At 36.7% G+C, this 21,846-nt stretch overlaps 1 protein-coding gene across 1 annotated transcript in view; it reads left to right on the top strand.

Moving 5' to 3' along the window:
• The window catches only part of IMMP2L (inner mitochondrial membrane peptidase subunit 2), an 87,033-nt gene that overhangs the window by 46,097 nt on the left and 19,090 nt on the right, over positions 1 to 21,846 (top strand). The window contains exon 3 of the mRNA XM_021715024.1: positions 6,268 to 6,404. Within this exon, the coding sequence (XP_021570699.1) occupies positions 6,270 to 6,404 (135 nt within the window). The 5' untranslated portion in view covers positions 6,268 to 6,269. The remainder of the gene's footprint in view (positions 1 to 6,267; positions 6,405 to 21,846) is intronic.

The following is a 21,846-nucleotide window of genomic DNA, read 5'->3' as shown; positions in this document are numbered from 1 at the left end:
ACATATTTGAATACCTAACCCTTAATTGTACCCCACAATATCAAAATAAAAAATAATGATTAATAATTAAAAAAAAGAAATATAATGTTCACTTCTTTGTTGTATATGACTTCTTTAGTATTTAGGTAATAGTTGATTCTGCCAGTTGGTAGCTTTTAACAGTGCTTTATTAATATGAGATGTAGATATTCTTCACAATTCAGATAGGGCCATACTGAACTGAGACTTTTCTTTGAACCTCTAAAAATAATGACCGCTTGTACATTGTTTGCAGGATTGCTTTTAATTTTTCCTTGCTCCCTTAGCTTGGAGCAGGATCTGCACACTATCAGATTTTCACACCTCCCGCATCCTCTTTTTAATCTCTCAGCAGAAAAACCCTTGCCCTGACTTTGTTGGACAGGGGCAGTGCCAGTGCTCTGGGCAGCAGTGGAGTTTTGGAAATGAGACGTGAAAGAGCAAAGAACAGCGGCTTTCAAGTCTTACCTGTATTTAACATGATTTGCACTGGTTCCAGCTTCCTCATTGCTTCTCCTTTTAACTCATTGTTTAATAAAAGTTAGCTCTTTTTTCTTGTCAACTCTTAAAAAAGTATTCAACTCAAAAGACAACTTCATGTCTTTTCTTCATCTATAATAACCCAAGTGTTTTTCTTTGTCTTTGTATCTGCCAGAGTTCTGGAGAAATGGTTAAAGAAAAAAAGGAAAAATTATGGAAATAAAGAATGCTTGGTCTAGAAAGGGCCTTAGAAATGAAATCCAGTTCCCTTCTTGCTGATACAGATAAAGAAACTTCAGCCCAGAAGCTACTTGTTCAAAGTCATACAGTTAGTTATAAGCAGAGAAAGAAATGTACCTCAGCACTCCTGACCCTCATTGTAGTGCTTTTCCTGGGGTACCAGTTACTGATGGGCACAGAAGTAAATAGGAGAGCATTATTAAAGAAGAAGTGAGGCTCAGAATTTGGGGAATGTGAATTTAAAGCAACTTTTGTTAATATTTTCCCATTTAATCTCCATTTTCATAATGCATGCTACCTTATAACTGGGATAACTGTGGATCATATTTGCCTGCATTCCCAGTTTCTGTCCTGCAGGTATCCCTGACTATTTTGTGATGGTCTGTGCATGCAGGACATGATGAATGCAAAGAGAAGACATGCTTTCATCCTGTGGCCTTTGTTTTTTGTAACAAACATTGGACAGAACTCTCAAGAAGAGTTCACAAACATGGTAGGCTGATTTGACTACGTAAGAACATTGTATACAGTTCAACATATTGATTGCTCATCAATGGGGAAGAATGTTGCTAAGTGTTTTTTGTACTACTTTGAGCAGCAGAGGGCCTGCACTGAGAAGCGTAGTTTTTTACTGTGATGGGAAAGAAGTCAAGACTAGTGTCACCTCATATTATCTGTATGTCCAAGTGACTTCTTAGGGTAGAGTTCATCATTTTTAAGTGCTAGACACTGACAAAAGTTCAACAAAGAAAACAGTCATCATCTCCATTCCTAGCATCTAGAATTAACCCCAATACTTTAATAATTACTCAAGTGACATATGGATGTTTATTAAATTTGAATGAAAACAATTCAAATAATGTCCCATTTTTATGCACATATAAATTTACATAGCAAATGTAATGTATTGTTTAGTGAGTTTTTAAATGGTATTGCACTGTATGCTTAACCATCTTCATATACTCTGCACTCAGCATCTCTCTTGCTACTCAGTAAACAAATGCTTACTGAATTAAAAATTCTTTTATCACTTCCCTTCCCCCACCATTGCCCATCTATTTCCAGTTCTTGTAAATTTAACCTCCAAAATATGTGTCTTAAATATATGTCTTTTTTTTTTGAGTTGGAGTGTCACTCTGTTGCCCAGGCTGGAGCAATACTCCCAACCACCCCATTGTCGACCTGCTGGGCTCTGGGGATCCTTCTGCCTCAGCCTTCCGAGTTGCCAGAACTATAGGTGTGCACTACCATGCCCAGCTAATTTTTGATTTATTGTAGAAACTACGTCTCACCAAGTTGCCCTGGCTGGACTCAAACCCGTGGGCTCAGGCAATCCACTCACCTCGGCTTCCCAAAGTGCTAGGATTACAGGCTGAGCCATGGAACGTGGCCTTAAATATGTATCTTAAATCTGCCCATTCTGATTCATCTCCAGTAACATACTAGTCCAACCCACTGTCATCTTTTGCACTGGACTGCTAGAATAATCTGGCCTCTGTTTTTGCTCCAGAATGATCATTTCAGAATACAGATACCATCATTTGCCTATGTTTTAAGACATTTTCATTACTTTTCACTTGCTGCAAAATCCTTCCAATGCCTGTGAGGAGGCCCCAGCTGCTCTGGTGTTTATATTGGCTGCTCTCTTTCCTGTCCCACTGTGCTCTCCCATGACCTCTGTACTTTGTCTACACTAGCCTCCCTTCAGATGTTCTATTACAACATAGTCATTCCCCTGCCACAGGGACTTTGCATGTGACGTGACTGCTCTGTGGAATGCCTTTCCCTACCCTATAGTCCTCTGTCTAGGCAATTCCTCTCATCTTTCAGTTCAATCTCTTCCTCTGAGATCTTCCATGTTCTCTCTGTGTCTCTCTCACAGGACTTATTACAACTTAATTTTATGTGTGTTTATGTTATTATTTGTTTGACCCATATCATTCCATAGTGGGATGTAGAAACTTGATGAGATGAGAGACTGAGGCTGACTTTGCTCACTGTTTTACGATTCCCTGATACCTAGCACAATGCTTGTTGAAGACCCTTAGTAAATATTTGCTTTAAAAATTAATGAGCCAGGTGATAACTGAGTGGTAGGTGAGTGGATAGATGATTGACTTGCCTTAGTAGGGGCAAAGAGACAGTCCCGCGAAAGTCACTTTCTGATAAAACCAGGAGGAGGTTAGAAATCAGGATCTGGTGGTGGTGTTTATTTTCTGTACAAGGTTTGTTCTTCAGATACCTTAAGGAGACAAACTAAATGTGGGTTTGAGAAGATATGCAGGGTGATAATTCTTTCCTGGCTTTTCTCCTTGTTCTCATCTTGAGAGGGTAGTAAGTCTGAGAGAGTGAGTAAACATCTGACCTTTAAATACCTAAATATCACTATTTTCTTAACTTGCTCAGTTAAGGGAATAGAGTGATTTTGGAAGTCTGAGTGGGGGTGGGGCTCTTCATTTTTAAGCATGTCAAGTCAAGGCAAGCTTGTGAAACACTACCCTAGAATTATTATCTGGGAGTTGTATATGACTTAAATGTTAGTGTGGGCCACTTAATAAGCTTGAACCTATCAGGAGCTGATTATTTACTTTCGAATAGTTTCCTTTCTCTTCTACATCATATCTAAAACATTTCTGTGTACATGGGAGCACTTCAATTTGTGGATTCAGATATTTTACAATCTGGAATCTTTGGATTTATTTATTTGTATTTTGGATAGCATTAAAGAGGAAAAGCATGGAGGTTGCTCAATTTTTAAATTTACTAGAAGACCGATGTTTCTTTTGTTAAGCCTGTGATTAGAAGTGTTTCAGAGACTGAGCTAATGAAATCTAGTGTTGAGGAAAATGCATTTTTTGCATCTTGAAGGTACTGATTTGATATATATGCCAAAGTTATTCTTCTATTATCAAGTCATGTAAGAGATGATAAGTGAGACCTTTGTAAAACAGTCTATTTAAAAAGTATATTAAATACTTCTTGGGCCAGGCATGTAATCCCAGCATTCTGGGAGGCTGAGGTGAAAGGATTGCTTGAGCCCAGGAGTTCGAGACCAGCCTGGGCAACATAGTGGCAACATAGTGAGACCTTATCTCTATCAAAAAAAAAATTAGCCAGGTGTGATGGTGTGTGTCTATAATTCCAGCTACTTGGGAGACTGAGGTGGAAGAATTGTCTGATCCTAGGAGATCAAGACTGCAGTGAGTGATAATTGTGCCACTGTACTCTAACCTAGGTGACAGAGTGAGATATCAACTGAAGTATGTACATGTATATGTATATGTGTGTATATATTTATATATATAATATATATATGGGGGAGAGAGAGAAGAGGGGGAGGGGGAGAGAGAAGTTTTGAATCAAGGTGAAAGATGTCATTGAAGAGAAATTAGTTTTACTAAAGGGCTCACATTAAAGCTGTGTATGAATGAATGAAACATGTCAAGCAAATTTGCTATTTCAGGAGTGCAGTGGTTAAGGCTGCTCGCAGAAACATTCAGTACCTTGGGCCGAACACATATCTTGAGTACTAGATGTGTGAACTTATAGGCGATTTAACTAAAGATTATAGTTGTTAGATGAATTTGAGTGAAAATACATTTTTAATTGGCTTATTTTTAAAAGTTAGTCTGTGATTACATTTATTTCAGTTATATATAAAAAGATTACTGGTTTGGGTGAATATTATGTTATGTGCAATATGTTGATAAAGCTATAAAAAACAAGATTATTGGTCCTTATTCCCTACCATGCATGTATATAACCCTTACTAGTTGTCAGTTACAGTGGTCATTAAGAATTAACCAATTCAGGTTAGTATTCATCTTTTTCTTGTGCTGTATTAAAGATTTTAGAGGGAATTCATTGTTGGGTATTTTTTAAAAATCTTATTTATTTTTTAAATGGATAAATAAAACATGCTTTATTTTCTACAAAATTATGTTTCAAAGTACCTATACAGTATAGAATGATTATGTTTACCTAATTAATAAATGCATTACCTCATATAGTTATTATTTTTGTGGTAAGAGCACATAACATCCACTCTTTACATTTTTTCAAGAATACAATATATTTACTGTTGTCACCTTGCTGTATAATAGATCTCTTGAAATTTATTTCTCCTATTTAACTGTAATTATGTATCCTTTGACAAACATCTTCTCATTCTTTCCTCCCCCCTCGGTCTTAATTGTATTTCTGGACTCTCATGCTTTCAAGAGGACAAAGAATCTCAGATCACTTGTCAACAAACTGACCTTCGGATTTTGGACTGAATAAGCCTTTGTGATTGTGTTAAGCAATTTTTCAGTTGCTTGAACCCATTCTTATTCCCCAAGGAAGAAGTCAAGAGACCTCTAGGCATGCCCCCAATCCTGCCTTCCCACCCAGCCATCTTCCTCCTTAATCTGCTTCTTCTAGTCTTGTAGTACATGGATTAAGTCAGATAAGTCTAGATAAATCAGTAAACAAACTGGTCATTTATCTTTTCCAGCTAGGAGAGTTCTTTATCAATTAGAATGTGCTGGGCTTCATTTAGTTTGGTAGGGTGACACACCTTGATCCCTCACTGTTTTGTTTTTCATTACATGATACGGTTAAAGAATTTCTTGACCCCCAGAAAATCTGAAAATTAATCAGATGGTTACAGGACTAAGTGAGGATTGGTAATTATATATATTTAATTCACATGTAGTGACTTTTTTTTTCCTGATCTGTCGTAGATTTCATTATTGTATTATTTAGGATCAGTTTGTCTTCTATAGCAGGGGTCAATATTGCACAGTTTAAACATGACAGAAAGTGATTTATCTCTCATTTAATAGTCTGAGTGTGAGTGTAAGCAATGTAGGACAGTTATAGTGCATTCATGGTGTTGGGGACCTGGCATTCTTCTATTTAGTTTCTTTGCCATCTTTAATTAAAGCTTTTACTTCATAGTTTAAGATGACAACTCCTGCTCCTACCACCATGTTGTTATTATTGCAGTTATAAAATGGGGGATAGAAGGTAGAGGGCATGATCCTTTTATGGGAACAGACTAGAAGTATATAATTTCTGCTTATATGTCTTTGATCAAACCTAGTCACGTGGTCTCGCATAGCTTCCAGGGAGGCTGGGAAATCTGTTCCACTCAGCCACATGTCCACTGAATCTTCTGTTATTATAGAGGAGAACAAATACTGGGGTTATGTGAGCATCTCCACTGTAATAATAGCAACAGAAAAGGATTTACTTTTGGAATGCTTATTTTTTTCTAACTCATCTCTTTGTGGGGAGAAATTTTCCACTGAAGTTGTCAAATGGACTTGAGCTGCTGAAAAGAGTTAGCCTGAGTTCATATATTTCCCTCTGGGACTTTTAAGTCAAATTTATTAACAGTTGCAGGGATGAGTGTGAAATATATTGAGACAAGATTGCTTTTCTCTAACTCTTACTTTTCTTGTACTGTTTTTGTGTCTTTATTTTTCACCTTTCTTTGGGCTAATTTCATAGTTTTTTTTTTTTTTTTTGTTATTGCATTTTTAGGTATGGCACAGTCACAAGGGTGGTTGAAAAGATACTTCAAGGCCTTTTGTAAAGGCTTCTTTGTGGCAGTGCCCGTGGCAGTAACCTTCTTGGACCGGGTCGCCTGTGTGGCAAGAGTGGAAGGAGCATCAATGCAGGTGAAAATGAGTGCAACTTCATTCTTTAAAGTGCAGGCTTCCCTGTTTCTCAAGCACTAGAAATGAGAGTTCTAGTTATTATTTCTGTACTAGGAACTGAAAGGTTATAAATAGGTATTGAACTGAAATTTCACTTGTACTAAATTTCTTTCTAAGGTCTGCTAATGCAGTTATAATCAGAGGTAGAGATGAATAAAAATAACTATCAGATAGCTCTCTGGGTCTATAGTTTGATTTTATTCTGAGAATTTTATTTTATTTTATTTTAAAGATGTGGGGTACAATTCAGGGTTAGGTATATAAATGGTCATTGTGTAGCTAAAGTTTGAGCCTCACTTTGGTCCCCTCTTCACCTTTTTCTGAGGATTTAAAGCAGATTTTTTTTTTATAATCAGTATTTTTTATTATGGTATTGTGGGGTACAGTTAAGGGTTAGGTATACAAATACGTTTCGTTCAGGCACCCTTGTTGATAAGAGGTGTTTCCGCATCCCCAGACAGATCTTTGCTACTGTTAATCCCATCTCCCTCCCCCCCCGATAGTTTCCTACTACTGTCAGTCATTTTCTTATAGTATTAAAGCAGATTCTTAATAAATTTTTAGTAAATGACACCATTTTCTGTGAATGTGGCCATATTTGAATATCCTTTTAGGACTAAATTATTAGTTCAGTTGCAGGATAGTTTTGTGTCAAATTCATTTACTCTGTTGATACATAGATGTATGAATTTATTTTGTAGAAAAGTCTAAGTCACTGATCCCAGATATTCTAATGTGCTTTTTAAGCTTCTTGCTAACTGAAAAGATCAAGTGCTGTTTATAGTGGAAGAACTTTGGAACAGAGATTACCAAAGGTGGTTGTTGTTGTTGTTGTTGTGTGTATTATTTTTGTTTTTTGAGTCAGAGTTTTACTCTTTTGCCCAGGCTAGACTGCAGTGGCATGATCACAGCTTACTGCTGCCTTGACCTCCTGGGCTCATGCAGTCATTCTGCCTTAGCCTCCCCAAGTAGCTGGAACAACAAGCACATGCCACCACAGCTGGCTAATTTTTTTTAGAGGCAAGATCTCACTATGTTATCTGGGTTTGTCTGAAACTCCCAGGCTCAAGCGAGCCTCCTGCCTCAGCCTTCTAAAGTGCTGGCATTATAGGTGTGAGCTTCCATGCCCTGCAATTTCCAAAAGTTATATGTGAATAGTCTTCCAGAATAACTCAGAGACAATTTTGTGGTTTTAAAGTTGATGTCTAGAAACTTGCTGCTTAAGTAAGTTTATATAGTTAAGCAGAATTTGCATTTTGTAATTTTTTTGTTATTTATATATATTAAATTAATGCATTCTGCTAAATAACTATATACAGCAAATAACTAAAATAAATACAGAACTTCTAATAAATTAAAATAATACAGGGAATATCTTTTTACATTCTTTTTTTTTGTTTTAGTTAGAGCTAGTCAAGGGAATAGATATCAGCTATAAGGAGTTAGAATGAATTTCCTTTATATATTATAATTATGGTATTGAAAATCAGACTTCTTCCTGAGTTCTGGTAGTCAGTGAGATAAAGGTCAGGAAATCCTTTAACTTCTTTAGGTGAAGCGAAAGTTTTAAAGCAGGACTGCCTTCATATTACTTCTACTTGCATTATTTGAGTGTGATTAGGGTCTTCTCTTGGTCAGGGGATTCTGACCTCAGTCCTGTTTCAGATTCTCTCCATATTGGGTCACCAGCCCAAAGCAAACTGGTCCTTACTTGGCATGTAAAAATGTTTTGATGCAGGGGTATAGTAAACATAGGAAGAGAGATTTACAGATATATTACTTTATTTCAAAATACAGTTTAATACATTTAACATGGACTGGATTCCACATTTCTTGCCTCTTAATTTTGATTTCCCAGCAGCCTTATCTTTGACCCAGTCCTTAGGGAAAAGTAGACTTTCTTTGCTGAACTTTTGAGCCAGATTCTTCATTTCAGGTTAAAATTGCCTTCCCCACTGCCACACAAATTTCGTTTTGGTCCCAAGAATCCCTTTGAATCCATCCACAAGTATTTATCTTTTGGTAAGAAATTAGCAGGTTACTCATGATTTCCTCTAGTTTTGTTAGTGCTGTCTTGCTAGACAACCACCACTATCCCGAGAATGGTTTTTCCAGAACACAAAACCTACTTACTGTGGCTCTGATGGTATTCCAGAGGACCGTGTGGCAATCATAGTAGCCTAGACTTCATATTTTTAGATATATTCCTACTGAAAATCCATGTTAATGGCTTGTGCTGAGAGCTAAGGACATTTCATTATAAAATATAAGATACAATTCTTGCTCATAAGAAATTGACTGTCTTGTGAAAGGACAAGACTTATCCCCAGTGAAGAAAATGTTAAACTGTGTCATTCCTAAATGTCTGTCCATGAACTAATAACAGGTTTGCATTAGATGCATTGGATTCTACAGTTGCATTAGAATTTCTTGCGATATTCCTGGACTTCACCCAGTAAGTCAAATTTATTACCTTGGAATTTGTCTGGTATATTACTTAGAATTTCCTTGGCTACCGATTATAGGAAAACAGCTAATACTAAGGACTACGGTATAAACGGGGAATTATTGGAAGGCTTATCATGTGTATCATGAGGAAGGTAGCTATTGTCAGGAACACCTGGAGCCAGGACTTGGATGCTGCTGGGGTGTTCAGTCTTCTTTCTAAGGTTCAGCTCTGTCTGCATCTTGGCTTGGTTCTTTCAGACCAGCTTTCTTCACATGATAGGGTACATGGCTACTGGCAGCTCTCTTGCCTTAGGGAGCTCAGTTTCTTTACCACCTGAGAGAGGTTGCTCCTCTTGCTTAATTTCGGTTTGAAAAATCTCAGAGAGGGACTGTGAGGATTCTGTTTGGGTCATATCTCATTACTTATACAAATATACAGGTTAGCCTTGGCCACCAGGAGGGGGAACTGTGATTGGTCTAGTTTTCGGTAGGTGCATATGCTCAGTCTGTGACTAGGCAGAGTGATGCTTAAGAAAATTGCAACGTCTGTTTGAACCCTGTTGTTCTGTGGTAGTTGGGAGTGGATTACAAGTGACATTTCCCACAGAAAGGGAGATGTTCTTTTCAGAATAAAAGTAGAATGAATATTCTGTGAAGAAAGACAAAATATATATTCATTAGGGACCTATATTTTATGAATTTGAGACTAACTCCAAGTATAACAGATAATTTCATTTATAGTTCCATTAGCTATCACTTAATCATACATATGATTAGTGAAGAGCAGAAATTGCAATAGAGATTTAGATGAACTAATTCAGTAGATTTGAGACAACTTTGGTACTATACAGCTTTGGTGAACTAAGCATGTTTTTGCATAAGGTTCAGCAGAATTTTTGACAATTGGAATAAATTTTGTTTTCAATTTCTCTAATGACTCAAGTACTGAAATAGCTGGCAGGGTGTTGAGATCTCTGGAAGTCCCTGAGCATCCTGCAGGAAATACAGCTGCTTTTCTTGACTCTGAGTAAAGCCACTTTTAAAGATCACTCAGCAAGTTGAAGACGTGCTATTTAAGAAATCCAAGGATTGAATGATAAAGGGTTAGGCCAGTGAGGTGGCTCATCCCTGTCATGCCAATGCTTTGAGGCCGAGACAGGAGGATGGCTTGAGGCCAGGAGTTTGAGATCAGCCTGGGCAACATTGTGAGACTGTGTCTACAAAAAACAAAAAAATTAGCCAGGCGTGGCAGCACAAGCTTGTAATCCTAGGTACTTGGGAGGCTGAGTAGGGAGGATCCCTTAAGCCCAAGAGTTTGAGGCTAAGTGACCTATGATCCTCTCACAGCACTCCAGCCTGGGTGACAGAGCAAGACCCTGTCTCTAGGGGGGAAAAATCTCATTAAAGGACATATGAATACCAGTATTTTGGATTTACTGAATAAATACTGTTATGGAACATTGTTGTAAGAACTGTTTTTAGGTCTTTCAAAAATTCTTTTGGCTTATGATGAGGGGAAGCTTGTTTTGGGGATTCTATCTTATGATAAATAATTCTTTACTTTTTAAACTCCACTCAGTGGTTCTTTTTTAGGTTGGATTTTTCAATATTAATTTTCCGTCCATTAAGTATCTGAGTGAAAGGATAGGGATGATCAAACATGGGGAGTCAGCTAGTGGAAGGTAAGTCGTAAATGAAAATAAAGTTTTTAATGATACACTGATGTAATTAAACAGAAAATAGGATTTAGTTTATAAAGCTCTATAGCTACATCCATTTTATTGGATGAGATATTCCTTTTACAATGCTCAGCATACAATGAATACTGGCACAAATTGTTGGTTAATGATTATTCATGCTGACCTATTCCCCTCCAGTGCACATGAATCATTTCTACTGGTTACTGAAAGGTTACCTATGAGAGTAGGTGCACTTTTTTTTTTTTTAAAGAAGCACCACATTACACATAACATTAATTTAATTCAGGAAATGAAGACTGATATTGCATACAGTTGAAACTACAGAGAGAATTTATGTAGGTGGAATGCAATTATTCAAATTAGAACTTCAGTCACTTACAGAGGCTTTTAGAGTAAAAGGGTACCCTAGGAACAGTTTAATGACCTCCCACTAAAGTTTTAGATTTCATTTGATTAAGAATGCCTATAGCTGTGTCACTGGCTCTGATATAAGGTGTATGCTTTCCACATTTAAAATGTAGTTTTAAGACTTCAAAAGTAAGTAAGAGAAGTAATTTTGTGTCATTATCTTATTTTTGTTGCAATTGCTGCATAATTTTTATATAGCATACCATTTTTCTTTTTTTTTCATTTTGCATAACCAGAGGGAAAAATACTTGAAAATATTACCACACAATACTATCACTCTAGCTCAGACTTCAGAGATAGATGTATACAGAACATATTAGGGAATATGAGAAAGAAAAGAGATCAATCAGCAATGAGGTCTTTGTCATCATTGGTTTGAAATCGTCTTGACTTTAGCTACCTGTGTAAGATCCTGAAGAAACTGGTTTGTAATAAACCTCTTAAGACTCCTACCTGGCTCTTTGCAGTTATTAGCTTGTTTCCTGCTGAGTTTGAAATTAAAAGTTCTGTCAACAAAGTAAGCAAAAAGACTCTTTCTTTCAGTCTCTCTTAAAACAAATTTTTTTTAACCTACAGCAGATTTAATAATACTCAGCAGTCATCATTGGTTGTAACTGTTATTTTGACATTTTGAGAAGCTGAATACAAATAGACTCTCAAGAAAAGAGATATTGTGATTTACACCAACATTTAAGAAAGATTTAGGGAGTTTTATGTTACCTGCTGAATTTGCACTTCCAAGATGCTGGGAACCACCTGGCACATATTTCCTCCTGTGCTGACTCCTCTGTTGTCACTTGCCTTGGTCTGCTGGGGCTGATGTCAAAGGGAGCCGGGATTTAGTGTTGGAATGCTTTATTGGCTTCCTTGTGTGCTTTCTTCCCAAATTACCTTTGGCTCAGAAATCTTGCCTTAGGTTTTTACCCCTTTAGGATGTTATGAGTTTTTATGTAGTTTTGTAACCTATCATTAATAGAGTCTGTTGTATTTATAGCAACAAACATATGTGATTCTTGGAACAGTTGGTGAGTGATAACTTTATAATGTCTCTTTGAGGACTTTTCTTCCCCTCCCATGATAGAATAAGTATATGCTTCTCTTTTATATAGCCAGGGTTATGTCTCTTATTTAAACACCAACTTCATTACACATTTTTACAAAAAAATTGTTAAAGTACTTTTAGATTTACACAAAAGTTGCAAGACTAGTTTAGAGGACTCTTATGAATTCTTTTCTATTCAGGCATGCCAGTTTTCAATATTTTGGCACATTTATTTTCTCTCTCCCTTATTCTGCTCTCCTTTCTTTTTTCTTCCTTCTCCCCCCCCCGTATTTGTGTATGCCTACTCAGACACACACACATACACAGTATATATGAGTATATATACAGATATTCTTATTGTTGTTATTGAACCATTTGACAGTAGGCTGCATAAATTATTTTATTTTATTTAAAATTTTTATTTTAAAGATGTGGGGTACAGTTCAGGGTTAGGTATACAAATGTTCATTATGCAGGTACCCTTGTTGATGAGGTGTGCCCCCTGCCCCCGGTGTATACATTTCTTTAACATGAACACTTCTGTATAGTCTTTCTTCTGAGTCTTCATGCTCATAGATGGGTATATTAATGCTTTTCTATTGCTGATTTTTAAATTTAATACTTTATTCAGAGTAACATAGAGCTTTAGATACATTAAGGGATATTGACTCATGTTCTAAACTTTACATTTGAAAGAGCTAAGGTTCAGACAGTTGAGTATCTTCACCTAAGCTCACACAGTCATTAAGTTTTACAACTCTGGCTCAAACCAGCTCTAATATGCTTTCTATTTTACTAAATAATAACTAATAAAAGTTGTGTGTTATCCTTGTTATGATGCTTCTTACAGTGATGTTTCTCATATTATTTTGGTTTATGGAATGTCATAATTGGTAAGTTTTAAAATTTTGGAGTGATTCTGTAGTAAATTTAGGATTTATGCAAATACAGAAATTAAGCTCTATATAATAAAAGAGATGAAATATTGTAAACATTGAAGCTCAGGTTGATGGAAGATATTCTTTTCCTATAAAGTCTAAAGATTATAAACTTTGTAAGAAGGGATTAAACTTCAGTTTCTGGAAGTATGGCAAATGAGACAGCTTGAAATACCCCCAATGCAAAATACATAAAACATTAAAAATAAAATATTAAAAATCTTTAAAAACGTATAACTGACCTTGCAGGGAGGCAAGGGAAATGCTCAGGGACCACAATAAGGGGGCATGTATTTTTAGGGTAGTAAGAAGGCATTCAAGTCAACTGCTATTCTGCGGACATTTGTCAGTTCCCAGACATTTAGAGTTTTTTGTTTAAGTGACCATATGGGGATTAGAAAACAAGGTCCTGGACTCATTCAAGGTAAGAATTTGGGACAGAAATTCTGAAGAAAGTCAGGGCCATGGAGATGATACATCGTTAGGAAATGGATAAAGTAAAACAAAAATCTGTTTTGCAAGAAAAATTGTTTAGGCTCTGAGTAGTGGTGAAAACCCTAATGTGGGATTGAGGCTTGAATTCAGATTCACTTCAACTGAAAACCCTAAACTGAGGTATTGATTTACAGTGGCCCTGGGTTTAGCGCAGCCTTGGAAAGAAGAAGCCATCACCAACCCTCCCTGGGCAGGTGCACTATGCAGCCAGGCCTTGTTTGATGAACACGATGTCACTGTAAAAATATCACGTGAGAAAATGAGCACTGTAAGTGACAGATCCAACCTTTAGCAAAAAGAGACCTTAAAGGCTTCAGGTACTGAAACTGTCAAATAGTAAAAGTAGTATGTTTAAAGAAATGAAAGAGAAGACTGAAATAGGAGAAAGCTACAAAATATTATTTATTTGCCAAAGTATTAATTTTGCCACTTGGGCTTTAATATATATTATTAGGTATGATAATTGAAATGTGGTTCTGTTTAAAAAAACCCTTATCATTATGGTATGAATCTTATAAAATTTGCCATGAAATATATGATAGCTGAGATTTACTTAAAAATAATATGAGAGGGACTGGGCATAGTGGTTCAAGTCTGTAATCCCAGCACTTTGGAATACCGAGGTGAGCGGATTGCCTGAGCCTGCAGTTTGGAGAACAGCCTGGGCAACTTGGCGAGACTTCATCTCTCAATAAAAATAAAAAAATTAGCTGGGCGGTGGCATGCACACCTGTGGTTCTGGCTACTTGGGAAGCTGAGGTGGAAGGATTGCCTGAGCCCAGCAGGTTGACACTGGGCTGGCCATGAGTGTGCCACTGCACTCCAGCTTAGGTGACGGAGTGAGACTCCCACTCAAAAAATAAAATAAAATAAAATAAAATGAGAAGAAGGAAAATAGAGTGAGGTTATATTATAGATGAAATAAGACTGACTGTAAGATTGTAATTGTTGACTCTAGGTGATGGGTTACATGGTGGTTCATTATACTATTCTGTCTGCTTTTTAAAAAACAGCCTTATTGAGGTATAATTTATATATGTCTGAAGTTACCCATTGTAAGTGATGAATGATTTTTTCCAGTTATATTGAGGTAGACTAACAAATAAAAATTTTATATATTTATTGTATAACACGATATTTTGGTTTGTGTATACATTATGAAATGATTATACAATGAAACTAATTAACATATCCATTACCTCACATAGTTACTTTTTTTGTGTTGCGGTAAGAACACTTAAGGTTTACTCTCAGCAAATTTCAAGTATGTAATATAATATTACTAACTATAGTCACCATGCTGAACATTATTTGTCCTGTTTAACTGAAACTTTACACTATTTGACCCATATCTTCTCATTTTTCCTACCCCCCAACTCCTAGCAACCACCATTTTACTCTCTGCTTCTGTGAGTTCAACATTTTTAGATTCCACATAAAGGTGAGGTCATGCACTATTTGTCTTTCTGTGCGTGGCTTATTTCACTTACCATAATGTCCTCTGAGTTCATCCATATTGTCACAAATGACAGGATTTCCTTCTTTTTGAAGACTGAATAGGCTGGTGAGGGAGCTTATGCCTATAATGCCAGCATTGGGAAGCCAAGATAGGAGGATTGCTTGAGGCTAGGAGTTTGAGACAAGTCTGGGCAACATAGCCCGACCCTGTCTCTACAAAATATGAAGATATTTAGCTGGGAATGGTAGTGCATGCCTGCAATCTTAGCTACTTGGTAGGTTGAGGCATGATGATTGCTTGAGCCTAGGGGTTTGAAGCAGCAGTGAGCTATGTTTGTGCCACTGCACTCCAGCCTGGGTGGCAGAGGAAAATCTTATCTCTTAAAAAAAAATTCCTGAGTAACATTTCATAGTATATATGCCACGGGGAGACAAGGATATATATATCTCCATTGATGGACATTTGGGTTGATTCTATGTCTTGACCATTGTGAAGTGTTGCAACTAATATGGGAGTGCAGATATCTTTTTAACATACTGATTTCATTTCCTTTGGATACATACCCAGAAGTGGGATTCATAGATCATTTGGTAGTTCTATTTCAGTTTTTTGGGCTACCTCCCTACTATTTTTCATAATGATTACTTATTTACAATTCCACCAACAGTGCAAAAGTGTTCCTTTTTTTCCATACTCTCACCAACTCTCACCAATTGTTATCAATTGACTTTTTGATAATAGCTATCCTAACTGGTGTGAGGTGATAGCTCAATGTTCTTTTAGATTACATTTATCTAATAAGTAGAGACTTTTGAACATATTTTCACATAACCGTTGGCCATTTGTATGTCTTCTTTTGAGAATTGTCTCTTTGAGTCTTTTGCCCATTTTTTAATTGGGTTATTTGTTTTCTTGCTGTGGAGTTGCTTGAGTACCTTATATATTTTATACATTAGCCTCTTAACACATGTGTAGTTTGCAAATATTTCTTTCCATTACATCGATTGTCTATTTACTGTCTATTTAATTTTTTATCTTGCTGTGCAGAAACTCTTCAGTTTGATGAAATCTCAGTTGTCTATTTTTGCTTTTGTTGCCTGTGCTTTTAGAGTCATATTCAAGAAATCATTGCCTACAACAATATCATGGAATTTTTTTTCCCCCTAGTTTTCTACTAGTAGTTTTGTGGTTTCAGATCTTGTCTTTAATCCATTTGAGTTGATTTTTGTTTTTTAGTTTTTTTAATTTAAAATTTTTATTTTAAAATTGTGAGATACTATTCAGGGATAGGTATACAGATATTCATTGTGCAGGTACCCTTGTTGATGAGGTGTGCCCCCTCCTTCCCAGGCAGATTCCCACTACTGCCAATCCCACCTCCTTGCCCCCCTACACCCCCACAGTTTCCCGCTACTGTCAATCCAATTCTTATAATATTACGATAGTTGTTCAAGGTCCACTTATGAGTGAGAACATGTGATACTCAGTCCTTTGTTTCTGTGAAAGATCACTCAGTATTATAGACTCTAATTTCGTCCAGATTGCTGTGAAGTTCATGACTTTCTTCTTCTTTATGGCTATGTAATATTCCATTGTGTATATGTATCACATTTTTTTATCCAGTCATCTTTCGATGGGCAGCATGGTTGGTTCCATGTTTTTGCTATTGTGAACAATGCTGCGATAAACATACGTGTGCAGGTATCTTTTTCATAGAGTGATTTGAGTTCTTCCAGGTATATTCCCCAGGGGATTGCAGGGTCAAATGGAAGGTCAATTTTTAGAACTTTTAGGAATTGCCACACTGTTTTCCACAGAGGCTGTACTAGTTTACACTACTAACAACAGTGCAGAAGTATTCCCTTTTTGCCACATCCTTTCCAGCATCTGTTATTTTTCGAGTTATCGATGTAGGCCATTCTGACTGGAGTTAGGTGGTATGTCAGTGTAGTTTTAATTTATAGTTTCATGACTAGTGAGGCTGAACATGTTTTCATGTATCTGTTGGCTGCTTGTATGTCACTTTTGAGAACTGTCTATTCATATCTTTTGCCTAGTTTGTAATGGGGCTGTTTGTTTTTTTCTTCTTGGCACATTTGAGTTCCTTGTAGATCCCAGATATTAGGTCTTTGTCAGACTTAGAGTTGGCAAATACTTTTTCCCAGTCTGTGAGCTGTCTCCCTGCTCTCTTGATGGTTTCTTTGGCTTTGCAGAAGCTTGTCAGTTAGATGAGGTCCCACTTGTCTATCTTATCTCTTATGGCATGGGCACTTGGGATTTTGATCAGGAATTGGTTGCCACTTCCAATTTCCCGCATTTTCTAAGGTTCTTATAGTTTGAGGTTTTACGTTTAGATCTCTGATCCTTTTAGAAATGATTTTTGTGTATGGGGATAGGTAGTGGTCTTGTTTCAATCTTCTGCATGTGTTCAGCCAGTTTTCCCAGCACCATTTACTGAATAGGTTGTCCTCTCCCCAGTGGTTATTGTTGGAGGCTTTGTCAAAGATGAGTTGGTTGAGAAATTGAGGTTTTGCTTCTGGAATCTCTATTCTATTCCATTAGTCTATATACCTGTTCTTGTACTGATACCAGGTTGTTTTGATTATTGTAGCTTTATAATAAAGTTTAAAGTCTGGGAGTATGATAGCTCCTGCTTTTTTTTTTTGCTGAGGATTGTATTGGCATTTGTGGTCATTTGTTTCCATATGAATTCCCGTGTTGTTGTTTCTAGGTCTGAGAAGAATGTTTCTGGTAATTTGATAGGAATGAGTTAAATCTGTAGATTGCCTTAGGTAGAATGGACATCTTAACAATGTTAATTCTTCTAATCCATGAGCATGGAATATTTTTCCACTTGTTTGTGTCATCTTTGATTACTTTGAGCAGTGTTTTGTAGTTTTTGTTGTAAAGGTCTTTCAAGTCTCTGGTTAGGAAGATGCCAAGGTATTTCATTTTTTTTGTGGCTATTGTGAATGGAATTGTGCTTTTTATTAGAGTTTCTGTTTGTTTATTATTGGTATATAGAAATGCAGTTGTCTTTTGTACATTTATTTTATACCCTGAGACTTTGTCCAAGTCCTTGGTCAGTGCAAGGAAGTTTTGGACAGATTCTCTTGGGTTTTCGAGGTATAGATCATGTCGTCTGCAAAGAGGGATAATTTGATTTCCTCTTTTCCTACTTAGATAACCCTGATCGCCTTCTCTTCTCTGATTGCTCTAGCTAGAACTTCTAAAACTTGGTTGAACAGGAGGAGTGATAGTGGGCATCCTTGTCTTGTTCCAGTTTTCAGGGGAAATGGTTCCAATTTCTGTCTGTTTAGCAGTATGCTGACTGTGGGTTTCTCATAGATGGCTCTTAGTATTTTGAGATACTAAGAGATCTCAAAATACTAAGCTTTTGATAAAATCCAGCACCCCTTCTTGAAAAAAAACCCTCAAACATCTAAGAAGCCTAGATGTTCGAGGGTTTTTTTTTCAAGAAGAGGTGCTGGATTTTATCAAAAGCTTTTTCTGCATCTAATGATATAATCATGTGGCTTTTGTTTTTACGTCTGTTTATGTATTTAATTATGTTTATGGTCTTGCAAATGTTGAACCAGCCTTGCATTCCAGGGATGATGCCTACTTGGTCGTGGTCGATGATTTTTGAGATGTGTTGTTGAATCCAATTTGCTAGGATCTTGTTGAGAATTTTAACATCTATGTTTAAAGGATATTGACCTGTGGTTCTCTTTCTTTGTTGGATATTTACCTGGCTTGGGTATCAATGTGATGCTAGCTTCATAAAATGATTTGGGGAGAGTTCCATCTTTCTCAATTGCCTGGAATACTTTCAATAGGATTGGTATTAGTGCCTCCTTGTATATTTTGTAGAATTCTGCTGGAGAGTCATCTGGTTCGGGCTTTTTTTGTAGGTAGTTTTCTTATGACATAGTCAATTTCCTGTATTGTTATTGGTCTATTTAGGGTCTCGATTTCTTCTTGTTTCAGCCTGGGGAGTTTGTGTGATGTCAGAAATCCTCCATTTCCTTTTTGTTTTCAAGTTTGTTTCCATACAAGTGTACATAGTAGTCTCTGATAATCTTTTGTATTTCTTCAGGATCAGTTGTGACCTCATCTTTTGTGTTTCTGATTGAGTTTATTTGGGCTCTTTCTCTCTTTTTCTTGGTCAGTCTAGCTAGAGGACCATCAATCTTTTTTATCCTTTCAAAAAACCAGTTTTTTTTGTCATTGATTTTTTTTTGTATTATCTTTTTGTCTTCTGTGTCTTGGATTTGGGCCTTTATTTTGGTGATCTGGATTCTTCTGCTGAAGATAGGGTTATAGTGTTCTTGCTTTTCCAGCTTTCTTAGGTTTCTTGTTAGGCTGTTAATTTGTAATCTTTCCATTTCCCTCATGTGTGTTTGTAGAGATATGAATTCCCCTCTTACTACAGTTTTCATGGCATCCCAGAGGTTTTGGTAAGATGTTTCTTCATGTTCATTTGTTTTCAGGTATCTTTTAATCTCTGTTTTGATTTCCATGTTGACCCAAGGAGTTGCTTAGCATCATGCTGTTTAGTGTCCTTGTCTTTGTGGATTTTGGGGGAAGTTTGTTGGTGTTGATATTTATTTTTATTCCACTGTGATCTGAAAAGGTGCATGGCAAAATTTCAATCTTATGAAATTTATTTATGCTTGATTTATGGTAAAGGATGTGGTTGATCTTAGAATACGTTCCATGTGGTGATGAGTAGAATGTATATTTTGTGGTCATTGGATGGAGTGTTCTGTAGGTATCAGTTAAGTCCATTTGGTCAAGAGTCACATTGAGATTCCAAATCTCCTTGCTGATTTTTTGTCTTGATGATCTACATAGGGTTTGTGAGTAAGGTATTAAAGTCCCCAGCTATGGTAGTGTTAGAATCAGTATCTTTTTAAAGTTTGCCTAGAAGCTCCTTTATGAAAGTTTGTGCTCCTATGTTGAGTGCATATATGTTTAGGATGGATGTTTCTTCTTGATGGATTGAACCTTTTATCATTATACAGTGGCCTTCTGTATCTTTCAAAATTTTTTTGATAGCTTAACGGGTATTTTGTCTGATATTAAGATTGCAATTCCTGTTTTCTTTTGTTTTCCGTTTGCCTGAAATTTTGCTTCCCATCCTCTTACTTTGAGTCTGTGAGTGTCCTTTCTGGGGAGATAAGACTCTTGGAGACAATATATTGTTGCCTCATGATATTTTTTCCATTTTGCCATTCTGTGTCTTTTCAGTGGTACATGTAGTCCATTTACATTCAGGCTAATTACTGAAATGTGAGAGTTTATTCCTGTCATGAGGTTCTTATAGAGTTGTTGTTGTTTCTGTTTGTTTTTTGTCTTTCTTTTGATTTTTGGGTTGATTCATGTGTGTTTTCAATCTTTTTCCCACACTCTTGTGAAGAACGTAGTCATTCTTTTTTTCCTTTCTTCTGTGTTTAATACTTTCTTAAGTGTTTCTTATAGAGCTGGTCTAGAGGCAGCATAAATTCTTAGGGATTGAATGTCTGGGAATGATTGTAATTCTTCCTCAGTCATGAAGCTTAGCTTAGCTGTGTAGGTTATTCATGGTTGAAATTATTTATCTTTGAGAACTTTGAAGATTGGGCTCCAAGCTCTTCTAACCTGAAGTGTTTCTGTAGACAAATCTGCTGCTATTCTAATTGGTCTTCTCTGGTAGTTAGTCTGACCTTTTTCTCTTGCTGCCTTTAGAATTTTTTCTTTTATACCTACTTTGTTTAGGTGAATTACTATGTGTCTAGGAGTTGGCCTCCTCATTTGTTGTTTTGCAGGGGTTCTCTGAATGTCTTATGTTTGAATGGTCACATCACTGTTTAGATGAGGGAAGTTTTCTTGAATAATTTCATGGAATGTTTGTTTCAGGGTGGTCTCTGTCTCTTTTTCTGCCTCAGGAAGTCCAATTACTCGTAGTTTTGCCCTCTTGAAATAATCGCTCATCTCTTGAAGATTTTGTTCTGTCTTTTTAAGTTTCTTTTCTATGTTTTTGACAGTTTGAGTTAGTTCTATATTTTGGTCCTCAAGTTCTGAGATTCTTTCTTCTGCTTGGCTGATTCTGCTTTCCATACTTATCAGTTTGTTATTTATTTCATTCACAGTATTTTTTTCTGCTGTTATCTCAGTTATCAACTTCATATTTCCCTTTTGTCTCTCCTCAATTCTATTTATTCTCTCTATTAATGTCTTCATATCTGGGTTTGTCGTTTGAGACCAGTCATTCTGGGGGCCCTTCATTGTTTGTGTTCTGTGTCTGTTTTCTCTGTGTCTGGCCTCACAGGGGTCTGTATGGGACCCATATTCTTATTTTGGTTTTTCTTCATTTTTGTAGATTCCCCCTTCACTTCCTCCCCCCCATTCTTTAATTTTGTTTTTCAGGGATGGCAGTGTTGCTTTTATTTCTGTTTGCTCAGTCTCCTATTCTTCCTTATGTGGATCCTCTGGCTTTGTTCAATTCTGAAGCTGGACTGTGGGTTGGGGTGTGTACTTTTTGCAGTTTTGTGATTTAATTGAGGGGTGAGTTGTGATTCAAAATCTATCTACAGATCCCAGTATCCACTGACAGGTGTATGGGCACTCTGGAACCCACTTCCCACTGCCTTACAGTCTGTCCATGCAGTGGGGGTATAGGTTTGCTCCCTGGAAGCAAAATGAGGTAAGAAAAAGGAAAAGAATGGAAAAAAGAAGGATGGGGAGCAAGATGAACATGGAGAGAGAGAAAAGTAAGAGGGAAAACAGACAGACATACCAAATGACAAATGAAAAGAGACACAAAGACAGAAAAGAGTTGAAAAAAACTAAAACATACAGATAATCATGCAAACACACAATCCAAGAACACCTCCCTATAGATGTACTCTTCCCATACATAAACAGGAAG

Source organism: Carlito syrichta, unplaced genomic scaffold (genome assembly GCF_000164805.1).
Source record: "Carlito syrichta isolate Samal-C Ts95f unplaced genomic scaffold, Tarsius_syrichta-2.0.1 Scaffold306577, whole genome shotgun sequence".
NCBI lineage: Eukaryota > Metazoa > Chordata > Mammalia > Primates > Tarsiidae > Carlito > Carlito syrichta.
The sequence above is the reverse complement of the archived record's forward strand: the minus strand, read 5'-3'. Positions and strand labels throughout refer to the sequence as shown.